General features: G+C 51.0%; 1 protein-coding gene across 10 annotated transcripts in view; it reads right to left on the minus strand.

Annotated features, from left to right (window-relative positions):
- Nucleotides 1-919: 919 nt before the first annotated feature.
- BAG6 (BAG cochaperone 6) overlaps nt 920-13,886 on the minus strand; it is a 46,185-nt gene continuing 33,218 nt past the window's right edge. For 7 of the 10 annotated variants that reach the window (XM_061619409.1, XM_061619415.1, XM_061619412.1 and 4 more), the window contains 11 exons: nt 13,005-13,332; nt 12,065-12,234; nt 11,910-11,963; nt 10,816-10,942; nt 10,613-10,737; nt 9,484-9,630; nt 8,908-8,967; nt 8,261-8,404; nt 8,048-8,155; nt 1,373-1,519; nt 920-1,241 (listed from right to left, as the gene is read on the minus strand). In XM_061619409.1, coding sequence (XP_061475393.1) covers nt 1,143-1,241; nt 1,373-1,519; nt 8,048-8,155; nt 8,261-8,404; nt 8,908-8,967; nt 9,484-9,630; nt 10,613-10,737; nt 10,816-10,942; nt 11,910-11,963; nt 12,065-12,234; nt 13,005-13,332 — 1,509 coding nt within the window. In that variant the 3' untranslated portion in view covers nt 920-1,142. The remainder of the gene's footprint in view (nt 1,242-1,372; nt 1,520-8,047; nt 8,156-8,260; nt 8,405-8,907; nt 8,968-9,483; nt 9,631-10,612; nt 10,738-10,815; nt 10,943-11,909; nt 11,964-12,064; nt 12,235-13,004; nt 13,333-13,886) is intronic. The other 3 variants (XM_061619417.1, XM_061619416.1, XM_061619411.1) reach the window with 1 other exon arrangement.

Below are 13,886 nucleotides of genomic sequence, written 5' to 3' on the forward strand. Positions count from 1 at the left end.
GCTAGTGCCAGAAGGAGGGAGCACTCTGTTCCTCAACCAGGCCCAGCACAGAAATGCAGCTCATCTCTCTGGCAGGGCTGAGCAGGCAAGTAACCTTTGGGAGATTAATTTATTTATAGCCCACCTTTTCTCCAAGGAACTCAAGATGGCATGCATGGCATTCTTCCCATTTTATCCTTGCAGCAACCTGTGAGGTACATCAGGCAAAGTGACCGTGACTGGCCCATGGTCACCTACTGAAGCCAGCTGGAGATTTGAACTCTGCTCTCCCACATCATAGTCCAACACATTAACCGCTAATCCGTGATAATTTCTCAAATAGGAATATTTATACTCTACCTACAAAGATAAGCACTTCATTTCTACACAAGTGAGCAATAAGTCCCAGTGTGATTTATCAGCCATGGGTACTTCATTTTGATTTGCTACTTTTGTGCGAGGGTTGGAATGGGCCAAGAAGCAGAAAGGAGCAACCCTGAAACAACAAATGCAGGACAACTGAGCAGTGCAGAGGGTCCTGAAATCAAGGGGACTCAGGCTGAGTAAATAGAATTGTGGTGTTAAGCGTGCAAACTGCCAGGGGTGCCGATCATAAGAAAGCCCATATAAAGGAATACTTCAAAGATATCCCCTCTATAGTTTAAAAAAATGAAAGCACTTGGTAAAAATGAAAGAGTTCAAACAAAACTCTTCAGTTGTAAATTAACATGATTGTCAGATTTACAGCACTTTAGGAAACAAGTAGTATCAACTTGATTTAAATCAGCCTTTTCTCTTGCTAGTTTAAATTATTGATTTTAATCAATTCACCCTATAATTAACACAGAAGTACCCAACAAGAGCCACATGCAATGAAACGGCTAATTCCCCTCCTCCCCCCAACCAAAAAGCATTTAAAAACACACAAGTAGCACCAGACCCTGGACAAGTGGCTTTATTTACTGATTCAGCAGCAACTTGAGCACTCCACTGGGGGAGAAAGGTCACAGCAACCAGAGGTTAGGGTGGGGGTGGGGAAATACATGGGAAGGAACTTAAATATTTGGCCTGAGAAGGGAGTGGCTGTCTGCATTGTGCACAAAAAGATAGAGGCAAGCCCCAGAGAGTGCGCCTCCCATCCAGGAGGCTTTGGATAGCAGCCATTACAAGTCCTCAGCCACAAAGGCTTGCTGGGCATTAGGGAATCTCTGGGCAGTGAAGCTAGGATCAGCTTGCAGCCGCTTCTGCAGATCAGATTTCAGCTGAAAGAGGAAAAAGGAGGGCATGAGTCCGGCTGCCCCAGATTTCCTGGACAGATGGGTGTCATGGTCCTTGCTGAAGGGAGAAGCAAAAATTAAGTCTCCCCCCCACGCCCCTGGCCCATATACCCTACCTGCTGTCGGTAGCCTTCCTGCAATGCTGGCTCCGCAAGGTCTCTGCTCAGGCTCTCGGTGCTCGTCAGAGGCTTCACACCGGCTACTTTGGCAGCTTTGTTGACTGCCTCCGACAGAAGCAGCTGAGGACCATCACCCTGCATGGTCTTCAAAGATAAGACAAAATTGAATGTTCCACACTTCCCAGAAATGCTTAAGCAGCAGATTCTCTCATCAAATGGGAATCGGGGGCAAAAATGAAGCTCCTTAAAGCAGCACCTGCCTCTAAGGCAACAGGCCATAAAAGCCAAACCCATTCAGACAGTGGCTTTCTCCAGTTGTGAGCCACCTCTACCCTGCCCCCCTCCAGATGGATTTTACTTCCCTAGTTAAGTATCAGGCCCACCTACAGGAAACTCCCACAATGCAGCTCAATGTCTCCCCCTCCCCAATTCTGAACCAGATATGAATTACGGTCACATGACGAGCAGCCAGAGCCAGTAAGAACCATGCAACCTATTCGCAGAGCTGGTCTGGATGTACTGGAATTCTTTAGCCCTTGCTCAAGACTAGGTTTGAGAAAGTACTTCCAGACATTTTGCTTGCTTTCGTTCATCACTTCTACTAGAGTAAAGAGGATCTGGTGGTTTTTTTACTAGTGACATCACCTCTTTCATGGATGCCATGAGGTCTCCACGTGGGTTACAGTCCCCAATCAGCTCAAGACAGGAACCTGTCATAATTTTTTCCTGGCTCCTCCCCTTCTTACTGAGGTGATGCCAGTTCTGTTCCTGTCTCAGCTCGGGCAACAACCTTTGGCTGTTTTCTCTAACTCCTATGACTATCAGCCTTCGGCTCCTCTTTTTCCTTTGTTCTTTCTATACTTGATTTCGTACACTCTGTATTAATTAGTTTTAAAAGGGGGGGGGAATTGCTATCTCTATTCTTCCTTTCTTATCCCTATTTTCTCTCCAATCTGAGATATGGAAACAGCACCATCTTCTCAGACCGCCAGGACAAAAACCCTTAGAGGAACAGGGCAGCACACAGTGGCTACTGTGGTCGGTTCCCCGCAAGGCCATAAGGGGTCAGGGCAGCACTCAGCTCCTGCTGCAGTCAGTTCCCGGCCGCCGTCTGTCCCGCCATCCGGGGAAAAGAAGGGACACAAAAAATCAGGGCCGCACCCAACTCCTGCTGCGGTCAGTTCCCTGCAGACACTGGATATGGCGGAGCATAGGCAAGAAGCCACTCGTCAGAGCGTGAATTTCGCTACTACACCACGGCATAGCTCTCATCGCCCTTCCGATTCGAACACTCGAGACGGAGGCCTGCTGCGAGAGGTGAGGTTTTCGCCAGTGCCTACTGCCTCCTCCAGCTCCCCGATAAGTTTTCGTGCCAAAAATGCAGCGGCAGCCATTTTGAGTGGCACACAAGAGGTGTGCTCGATAGAGCCCGCAGTCCAGCGCCATCTACTGGAGCAGCTGGAGGACAGCAGGTCGGAGGACGACGAAGTGATGGAAGCCCATGCACAGTATGCCCCCCCCCGCTTCTCCACCCCAGCTCTCTCCTCAGCCTATGCCAGCTTCCTTAATAACCTCTTCGATGATGCTGGCACAATTATTTTCGCCTGATGTAATCCAACAACTTAAGCAGGCACTATTAGAGGAGGTCCCACCACTTAAAGTGACGCCCCACAACGCCCACAGTCTCCGCCAGTAGCCACCCCCCCATGTAAGAGGCCACGCCACGTTGTCAGACAGCCTTCCCCTGACACGACTTTGGTGGCCGTGGGTAGGGGGTATTATGAGCAGGATCACCAGGATCCCTTATCAGAAACCGATTCTATGGGGTCCAGGGATGACGGAGAATGGACCGATGCCTCAGATACAGAGGCTCAAACTTCGGTCAGACTATTTTTGGAAGTTCATTTTGAACCATTGTTAAAAAAGGTGATCGCTTCCCTGGAGCTGACTGCTCCTACTGAGGAACAACCTACATCCTCCAGACAGGCTATGGTGCTGCCTACCGTAAACATTGGGCCTAAGGGCATTCCGTGCCCACCTATGCTGTTGACTAATATTCAACAGGAGTGGGAACTACTGCTGTACCCCAAAAGGGGGACTAACTGGGCTAATAGACTGTATACCTTAGAACCCAGTGTCATGGAGCAGTTGCGAGCCCCAGACATAGATGGGCCTATTATTGCTCTCCTATCACATTCCATCTTGCCACGGGATGGGGATGCTCATCTCAAAGATCCAATACAGCGTAAGTCAGATCTGGCACTTAAGCGAGTGCATGAGGCGACGGCGATGTCCATATGAGCCTCGGTGGCAGCCTCAGTATTCTCTAGGGCATCACTGCTGTGGATTGAGGACCTAGCCCAAAATCAAGACCTAGAGGTTTCCAAGTTATGAAAGTCCATTTTAAAACTCTCACGCTGCATCGCTTTCATAACAGACGCTACCATGGACTCCTCACAATTTGCAACCAGGGCTATGGCCATGGCAGTGGTAGCCAGACGCCTAGTATGGCTTTCGCACTGGGATGCGGACAATGCATCCAGATTTAATCTAGCCACGGCTAAATATACAGGTGGAAAATTGTTTGGGGAAGACAATCTGGCAGAAGTTTTGGTGGACAATAAAGATAAAAAGAAAGTGATGCCCTCACAGGGTAAAGACGAAAAAAGGCCATTTCGACGCTATACCCCCACTTTTCAGATGCGCTCCTTTCGTGGCTCAAGGCCCTTCTTTAGTAACAGACAGAGGGATTTCAGAGGCTCCCATTTTCCTTGGCAAAACCAGAAGCCTCCCCAGAGATTCCACCAGAATAGACAACAATCCTACCAGACTAGGCAGCAGCGTCAACCACAACAACGCTTCTGACTCTATACCTGTAGGCGGTCGACTCAATTACTTCCTGAACCAATGGCAGACAACAACAAAGGACAAATGGGTCCTGAGCATTATCAAAGATGGATACAGACTAGAGTTACACCAGTATCCACTCCCACGTTTCGTCTTCTCTCACAGACCGACATCACCACAAAAACACGGGACATTCCTAGAAGAAATAGAGCACCTTCTACAAATCTCAGCCATAGAACTCGTCCCAATAAAGGAACGGTTTTCCAGAGTATACTCCCTCTTCTTTTTGGTGGTAAAAAAAGGCCAATTCGTTCAGGGGGGTGCTCGACCTGGTTTGTCAACCAGTTCCTGAAGCGCAAGACTTTCCGGATGGAAACAATCGCTTCAATCAGGGAGGCGCTCCAACCCCACGACTATTTGGTATCCACAGACCTCAAGGAGGCTTACTTGCACATTCCAATTCACCCCAGACACAGAAGGTTGCTCCGGTTTACATACAACAACGAACACTTTCAGTACAAAGCTCTCCCATTCGGGCTGGCCACGGCACCCAGAATTTTCACCAAGGTGCTGGCAGCAGCACTCTCAGGTCTACGCCTGGCAGGGGTGCATATTTCCCCTTATTTGGACAACCTACTACTCAGGTCCTGGTCGTTTACCCAGGCAAACAAAGACTTAAAGCTTACATTCAGTTTCCTACAGAGCCACGGATTTTTAGTGAATGTTCTAAAGAGCCACCTCTACCCCACACAATCACTAATACACCTAGGCACGGTGATAGACACCCTGCACAAACTATAACGCTGGCACCACAGAGGATCCGGGCCATCACCGATCTAGCACGCTGCATATGCGGACAACCAAAATCAGACTTGATGCGCCTGGCAAAACTGCTTGGAATGATGGCATCATCTATAGCAGTTACACCATGGGCCAGGCTTCACTCACATCCTCTGCAACATCTTCTGATCAAATTCCAGAGAGACATTGCCTCCAGACGACACCGCAAGGTTGCCTTGCCACACGACGTGCGTCAGTCACTCACCTGGTGGCATCAGGACTCAAATTTGTCCAGGGGGATCCCGATACAGCAGCCGCCCCGGGCAATAATCACTTCAGATGCAAGCCTCGGGGGCTGGGGTGCCCATTATATGGATCTTTTCGTACAGGGACGTTGGAGTCCACCAGAGGCAGCCAGGTCCATCAATTGGCTGGAACTGAGGGCGGCTCATCTGGCGCTGAAGCATTTCTTTCCCAGTCTTCACTGCCCCAATGTATTGATCAAAACAGACAACACGTTGACCAGATCATACATAATGAGGCAAGGAGGGACCCGATCTAAACTCCTCAGCAGAGAAGCAACGTCCATGCTCTCCTGGGCAGAGCATCGCCTTACATCTGTGACGGCGGAATACCTGTAGGGGGCAATGAACGACCGGGCGGATTGGCTCAGCAGACGTCAGATATTCCCAGGGGAATGGGCACTCAACAGAAGTGTCTTCCTGATGGTTCAACAGCAATTTGGAAAACTAGAAGTGGACCTTTTTGCCTCGGATGCAAACTATCAAATCCCTCGATTCTTTACAAGATTCCAGACGCGTGCAGCAGAACAGACAGACGCACTGACAGCGAGCTGGCCACAGCTTCTATTGTATGCGTTTCCACCGACTCCTCTCATAGCCAGAGTCCTCAACAAGATCAGGAGGGAAGAGGCACAGGTGGTCCTAATAGCCCCATACTGGCCAAGAAGACCGTGGTTTGCAGACCTCGTCCAGATGTCTGTCAAAACCCCGCTCGCACTTCCAGATCGCCACGACCTGTTACATCAGGGACCGGTCCTCCACCCAGACCCAGCATGGCTTCAACTAGTCGCCTGGAGGTTGAACGGAGCAGGCTGTTAGCATTACAGATCTCACCTGACGCAACAGCAACTACCCTGGCATCACGTAGACCGTCTATGCTCAGGATATACCAATCCACTTGGGCAGCTTTCCTACGTTGGTGTACAGCTGACGACACCGATCCTATGATGGCATCTGCACCACATATTCTGCAGTACCTCCAGGAGGGCCTTAACCAGGGTCTACGACCTAACACCCTCAAGCGTCAACTGTCGGCACTTGCATCCGTTCCATCTTTAGACGAAGAGGTTTCTCTAGCGTCACATCCGTTGCTCAAGAGATTTCTAAGAGGGGCAACCGTTATTAGCCCTCTGGTAGTGCACAGATTTTCTTCATGGCACCTACATACAGTACTGACCACACTACAAAAACCTCCATTCGAACCTCTGCAGACGGTTCCTTTGCGAATACTCACCTTCAAAGTCACGTTCCTCATAGCAATCACGTCAGCACGCAGGGTATCAGAGATTCAGGCTCTATCAGTGCTAAAACACCTCTGCACCTTCCATAAGAATAGAGTTGTACTCCGGATCGATCCTGGCTTCATTCCAAAGGTCAGATCTCAGTTTCACCTATGACAGGAGATCGTGCTGCCCACGTTTTCCCCAAACCCTAAACACCCCACGGAAAGGGCATGGCACTCCCTTGATGTGAGGAGGGCGTTGAAGGTATACATCAATAGGACAGCACAGTTCCGTAGATCGGAATCTCTGCTATCTTTCCACCCTCCGACTCTGGGCCACAAGGTGTCAAACTCAACTATAGCGAGATGGCTGAAGGCATGCATCTCCTTGGCCTACAGATCACTCAGTAAACCCGTGCCGCACAGGATCACGGCGCATTCTACTAGGGCGGCAGCCACAACAGCGGCTTTTTCGGCTAATGTCCCATTGGAGGAGATCTGCAGGGCAGCAACTTGGGCCTCGCCTTCGTCGTTTACCCGGCACTACAAAATGGACTTGTATGCATCTGCGGAGGCTGCATTCGGTCGTAGAGTTCTACAGCAGATCCTTAATAGACCCACCCTATGGCTGAGCTTTAGTACGTCCCACGTGGAGACCTCACTGGCATCCATGAAAGAAGGTACGGTTGGACTTAGCGTGAACGGTGTTTCTTCATGGATGCCATGAGGTCTCCACGACCCTCCCTATGAGGGGCTGGGAAATCCATCTGCACTATGCGCTATCCGATCTTATTCTGTTTGTCTCTACCTTCGCATTTCTTTCTTTCTATGTTACACTGAGGTGAAGTTCCGAGCTAGCCAAGAAAGAGAACTGGCATCACCTCAGTAAGAAGGGGAGGAGCCAGGAAAAAATTATGACAGGTTCCTGTCTCGAGCTGATTGGGGACTGTAACCCACGTGGAGACCTCATGGCATCCATGAAGAAACACCGTTCACGGTAAGTCCAACCGTACCATTTCTATCATGAACTCGGACGTTAGTGTTCCCAAAAAAGGGGAGGGAAGAAACAACAGCCACAAAAGGGGTGGGGAGAGGAGTGAGGAGTTTCTCGAAACAAATCCCAGAATGTCTGCTGCCACCATCACTGAACATCCATCACACACAACAAAGTGACATTTTCTCTCTCGAGTGCAAAGGTCTTCAAATTGGAATTAAATCTGCCTCCGCAATAAGGGAACACCACCCACTGGGGGTCTGTCCACAAAAGTAGAAAAGTAAACGCCACCCCAGGCCACCCTCACTTTCCCTGCACATTTCACCACAGTCAAGGAGCCTCCAAACCCCAACAAGGGAAATAAATGGGAAAACCCTTTAAGCCACTGGCTGGCTAGGTCAGGAGCGCCTGCTTCTCATCCCCAGCTGGAAAAAAGGCAGTGCAACGTTATCCCCGTCTCCAGAGCAATCCCAGCAAAACAATCACACGGGATGGGGGGGAGCGGCGAGGGTGAAGGGCGGCCTCACCTTGCGCCGTTTAGCAGGCATGCCGCTCAGGTAGGCGTCGCTGAGGGGAGGCTGCTGCTTGAGCTTGCGCTGGCTCTGGATGTCCTCCCGGATGATGGGCACCCACTCCTGCAGGGGAGGAGAAACATTTTGGGATACATCATTAGCACATGGACCCATGCCCTGCCCTGGGCACACCCCTCCTCCTCCCCCCTCCCACCCCAGACAACTCACAGGGGGGACAGCAGCAGCCCAGGGCTCGGTGTCTGGGGCCGGGGGCTCGCCTTGCTGCGGCTCCTCATGCTCTGGCTCCCCGTGCTGCTGGGGCATGGCTTCCTCTGCCGTCGTGGCTGGGGCCGGGGATGCTGCGCTGTCACGCTACCAGAGGGAGAGGAGAGAGTGGGAGGGGGCACAGCCCTGCAGGAGAGCCCACCCTGGCAAAACATCCCTGCCCTTTCAAGTGGCCGGGAGGGGAACAGTATTTTGCCCACAATGCAACTGGCGGACAGCCCTGGGCCAGGCGGAGCAATGATCTGGGGGCAGCTTTGTGATCTTTAGAAGGCTTGTTTGTATGTCCACAAGTTGTGAACTGAAAAATCTCTGGTTCAAATGCTTAAATCTCAGCCATGTACACAAACGCACATAATGGCTTTGGACAAGGAAGCCTCAGCCCTTCCATCTGCAGTATGGGAATAGTCCTCATCTACCTCACAGGGTTCTTGCAAGGATTACTAGCAATAACATATGCTAAGGGCTTTGTATAGTACTTTAGAGAGTGCATTCAGCTACTAGGCATTACCAGAGCCTCTCCCGACTCCACAGCACCCTCCCACACTCAAAGAAACCCGCTACACACACACCAGGCCCCTCCCACTCCCTACCTGCAGGGTTTCAGAAGGCTGCTCTGCAGCCTGGAGTTCCATTGGCTCTTCAGGTACAGGCTGAGATGATGGGCGGGAAAAAAAGCATGCATCAAGTCCTCAGCAGCACTATCCAGCATCTCCCCCCACCCCTAGCTAGCCTCTAACCACCCAACAAGCAAGTCCCACAGGCTGCGACATGCTACACAAAGGAATCTGATTCGGCTTCCAGCAGCCCAACTGAATCTCAATCAAAGGGTACAAAAGAAAAATGAAATTGTTTTAAGCAGCTGAGAGACTGCACACTGCGCCCCAACCACTCTCCCTGGATTTTACCTGCAATGGCTCAAGCCACGCTACCGCCACTGGCTTTATTAGAAACCCTGACCACCCATGAAGGGGACAGTGGGATGGCATTGGGTTATGTAGCAAAATGCTCACCCTTTGAGCCCCTGGACCAATGTCGCCTCCAGAAAAGAGCAGCCTCCAAAGGCATAGGATCTGGCTATCCCGGGCGGTCAACAAGCTACTGGGACTTTAACTGTCCTGCTGCCCCTCTCCCTGCCAAATTCTCTTATCAGATTTCAGGAGTCTTACCTGTGGGGGGTCGCCCACCCTGCGGACATATTGCAAGATTTGTTCCTCTGTGACGGGCATGTGCTCCAGGATGACCTGCAACCGCATACTCATCATGGTGGTGAGCCAGCTCACCAAGGAGGGGTTTATGTCTGCTGACATCCGCCTCTGTCGTCCAGGTGGGCCAAGAAAGAGAAAAGAAAAGGCTGTCGGGCCAAAAAAAGAAAAACTGGACTTGTCGCAAATTCCCATGCTAAGCCACTAGTTTTCCGCACTAATCTTCAGTGAGTGAGACAAAGTCCTCCAATACATCAACCCAACCTTGTAGTTAAGCCCCTTACCCTGGCAACAATTCCTTTAGAGCAAGTTAGCAGGTTAATAAAATACTTATTAAGATAATGAACAATGAAAGCTCACATTCTCTGAATTGGCAAAAACAAAAACCAAGAACAAGTTGCTAGTTCTCAAGGCTGAAGAAAGTGATGGACGAGTTGAGAACCTTGTTGGTTTTTCATAACCTTTGCAATTTTAAAACCGCATTAGCTTTGTGGTGCAGTGCGATACAGAACAGTGTGCTGGACTCCAACTAGGCAGACTTGGATTGTTATCTGTAATCTCCACTCATGTTCTGAAGCAAACTGTTGGGACTTTGGGCCAGTCACTCCCTGTCAGGTTAGCCTACCTTACAAGATGGTTCCAAGCTTAAACTAGGAAAGCTGCCTTGAAACCACCCTTAATACCATCAGAAAAGGCAGGCCACAAATGGGAAACGGAAACACTTTGAAATGTGATGGATCTTAACTGGGTCTCCCATTCATCAGGAGAGCAGTTTTATAGAGAATGGGTGCTAGTTCCCCACCAATGATTCCCACATCATATTCCAAGTGTTTCAGTCCAAATACGCCCATATTAATGTATGTTTGCTGAATTCCAAACTGGACTTCCAGGATGTAACTCTGGCCATGCAATACAGTCATCGTCATCAGGGGGCGCCACAGACCAGGAGCTTCTCTTTCTCACTACTTCGCTGTTGGCTCTAGTACGCTGCATGGAAAAACCAGCACCAACAAGAGAAGAGGCAGACCAAACTGGGGCAAGCCACCGGAGTAAAATGGGGGGAAAGCACAACAGAGCAAGGCTCATCACTCACAATGCGGTCATTGATCACAGCTGTCAGGGCTGTCTGCTCCCCCCGCAAGCAGTAGAGGTTCAGCGCCAGGCACTCAAACAGGCCCTGGTTACAGAGCTCCAGCAGCCGATACCCAAACGTGTTATCTGGAAGGACAAGGTGAGACACGTTTGGAAGGAGAAGGAGACGGAGACTGAACACTCTTCACCCTGCTCACTTCCTACCTGTGCAGTGCAGGATGTGCATGGCAATGTGGTTGAACTGCTCCTGCAGGAACTCCAGGTTGGTGCGGGTGATGTCGACACCATCGTGGACTCGGACAGAGGCCTGGGCAAAACCAGAAGAGATCAGCTATGAGGGAGGGGGAAAGTCAAGGTTACATAGCTGGACGGCAGTGAGGAGACAGAGACAGAGTGTCTCTCCCTCATGCACATGTAATCCGCTTACCGTTGTGCCCATATGATGTGGAGGCTGGAGTCAAATTTTAAATCAAACTATTAAGCAAAAAAACCCCAACTAAATATACTCGAAACTTTGCAAAGAATAAATTATCTTCGTATACATTTGCATAATTGCAGTTTGCACAACTTATTCTGCAAATATGTGACTATCAAGGAAAGAGAGAGGAACAAGAAGCCCCTTTACTCTGATCTCGAGACTCTCAGGACAGTCCGGTTTTCTTCAAGCACTGGCAGCAAAGCAGGGACAATTAAAGCCACCTTCAACCTGGGTGGGGGGGGGACCACCACCACACTTGCTGATCTCCCTCACATCTCATAATGCCCAACTGGTTTTACATATTGCCTTCAATAATGCCAGTCCTACCCATTAAAGTGGCCTCACTAGAGACGCACACACACTTCAACAAGAAAGAGACTCATCATCACTGTATGTATGCTGGGCTTCCGCAGAAGCACAAAACCCTCTCAGAATGTGGAGGTTCTAGCCCTTAAGGTTGTGCAGGTGTGTGAAAATGCAAGGCTAGAAGGAATTCAGTGCCTCACGCACCTCCTTGTACCCATGAATTATGCAAAACAGGAGAACATATGCAAGGTTTCCTTAATTTCATTTAAGATACGGAGTGTCCAACTATTCTTGGTGCAGAATTACATTTTTAAGAGCACACATCTGTAGTTGTAAGTAGTACAAACCCTGTTCCTGGAATTACCAAACATTTTAAATGACCAATGAGCCACTAAATGAAGATGCTTGAACCCAATGTAATCCAGCTCCCAGCTTCATTCCTGCAAGCACTGGGGGCTGGCTTAGATACCCCAAGTCCACAGCGCCTGGCTATGTGAGAGGGGGTGAAACTTACAAAACTGTCGTTGATATATTCCTCCAAGCCATTGATCAAATTGTACGTTGCCATCTGGAAAAGCCGGAAGAAAGAGGTGGCTGTTAGCAAGCGGAACGGAACTGAGGATTTGGGGGGGGGGAGGCATGCCTGGGTCTGGGATGAGTTCACCTCACCCGAACATTGCGCTCAGCGGGCTCCTGGCCACGGAGGTATTCCTCTCGGAAGAAGCGGCTAAGCTGGGGCTGGATCCGCTGCAACGGCTGGAACTGCCCGTGCAGCAACATCACCATGTCAACCATCGAGAAGTTCTGGCAGATCAGAGAGAGCAGATCTCCAAAGAAGCCTGGAAGCGGAAAGAAAAACAGCCCTCAGTTTCACTTGAAGACGGTTGCACAGGCACCTTTTGCTTGGCCCCGTGCGACAGCACCATGGAAAGGCCAGGAGAAGGAACACAATCCCCCCCCCCCCCGGACTGGGATTTCTCCAGGAAGAAAGAGCCCTGTGGCACTTTCGCCTGGGCAGAGGAAAGGGAGCAACGTCAGCCGGGGCAGGCATCCCTTGGGTCCAATGGTGCAATGCATCTCTATGCAACATCACTGGCAGCGGAGAAGCCTCTGGAAGAACAGCGGCCAGGAGGCCGAGGTGGAAATTGCATTTCTCATCTCACCTCAGCCTCAGAATAAAATTGACCTGCCTTGCAGAGCTACACAGAGAAAGTATGTGACGCTTTCTGAAGACTCCAAAAGCACATGCTCCTCCTCCTCCTTTCTGGGAGTCTCTGCTGGGGAACGGCTGTCAAGCCAGAGCCCAAGAGGCAAGACTGTGGGACGGCGTAAGCGACAGGAGGAAACATCCGCATGAAGAGGGTGCCAGGGACAACAGATGGACGAGATTTGGGAGGGACGCTGGCGTTCTGGAGGGAGTAGCAACAGGTTGGCTCCCAAAGGGGGGCCCTGCCTCTCCGCAGTCCAAGGCGCCCAGGTCCTCAGAAAGCAGCCTGGAGGAGGAGGAGGAGGAGGAGGCGGCCTCTGAAGTGACTGTGGGTGGGGGCAGCAGGCAGCCTCCTCCAAGCTGGCAGGCACCCCACCAAGGGAGCATCCAGGCATTCCTTACCCAGGGCCCCCTCTGTGCCCGGCTCAAAGATGTTGCTGGTGCCGCTCAGGCGCTGGATGAAGTCAGCGATGCTCTCCGTGCTGCCCTGCTGGGCACTGAGGGATCCCATCATGGACGACAGCACCCCTTGCACCACGCTGGTGAAGAATTCCGGCGGCAGAACATCCGCCGAGGCACTGCCACGAACATTGCTGCTCCCACCCCCGCCTCCCACCCCAGCCGATGGCGCCTCCGTTCCACTCTGGGGAGCGGGAGGGGAGGCCGCTGGCGGTGGGGGAGGCGGAGCCTGCTCGGGAGGGTGGGGGGGAGCCGTCCCCATCTGTGTTGCCTGGTGAGAGGGAAAAGGGGGGGGGGGAGATGAGAACAGAAGGGAAAAGATGATCTGCAAGGGCTTCTAGGAGAGCAGAGCCAGGTCACACTTAAGGCAGGGGCAACCTGAAAAGAGATGGCGATCTACTGGCAAGGTCTGTAGGTGATTTGAAGTAGATCAGCAAGGACTTCTGAGAGCCACCTCTTTGGCCTTTCGAGCCTTATATGGCTCTGCATGTCACCTCTGAGAGGGTGGTCCAGAGAGCGAGACCAAGAGACGGGGCCTTTTCTGTAGTAGCTCCTCCACAGGGAAGCCCACCAGGCACTATCCTTGCCATCCTTTCAGCACTAAGGCACAGACATTTTCTTTTTCCTGGGCATTTGGACAACGCCAACGATTGGATGTTTGCATTTTGACTCAGCTTTCAACATGCTTGTGTATTTTTATTACGACTGCAAATCACTTTAGGGCTTTTTTCTGGTGGGACGTGATATATTAATTGAATAGAACCAACCCTGGCCCTGGTTCCCTGGGAGGTGCCTCTGCACTCCCGGCCTTCCTCGAGGACAGGA

The sequence above is a fragment of the Rhineura floridana genome, chromosome 3 (assembly GCF_030035675.1).
Source record: "Rhineura floridana isolate rRhiFlo1 chromosome 3, rRhiFlo1.hap2, whole genome shotgun sequence".
NCBI classification, from domain to species: domain Eukaryota; kingdom Metazoa; phylum Chordata; class Lepidosauria; order Squamata; family Rhineuridae; genus Rhineura; species Rhineura floridana.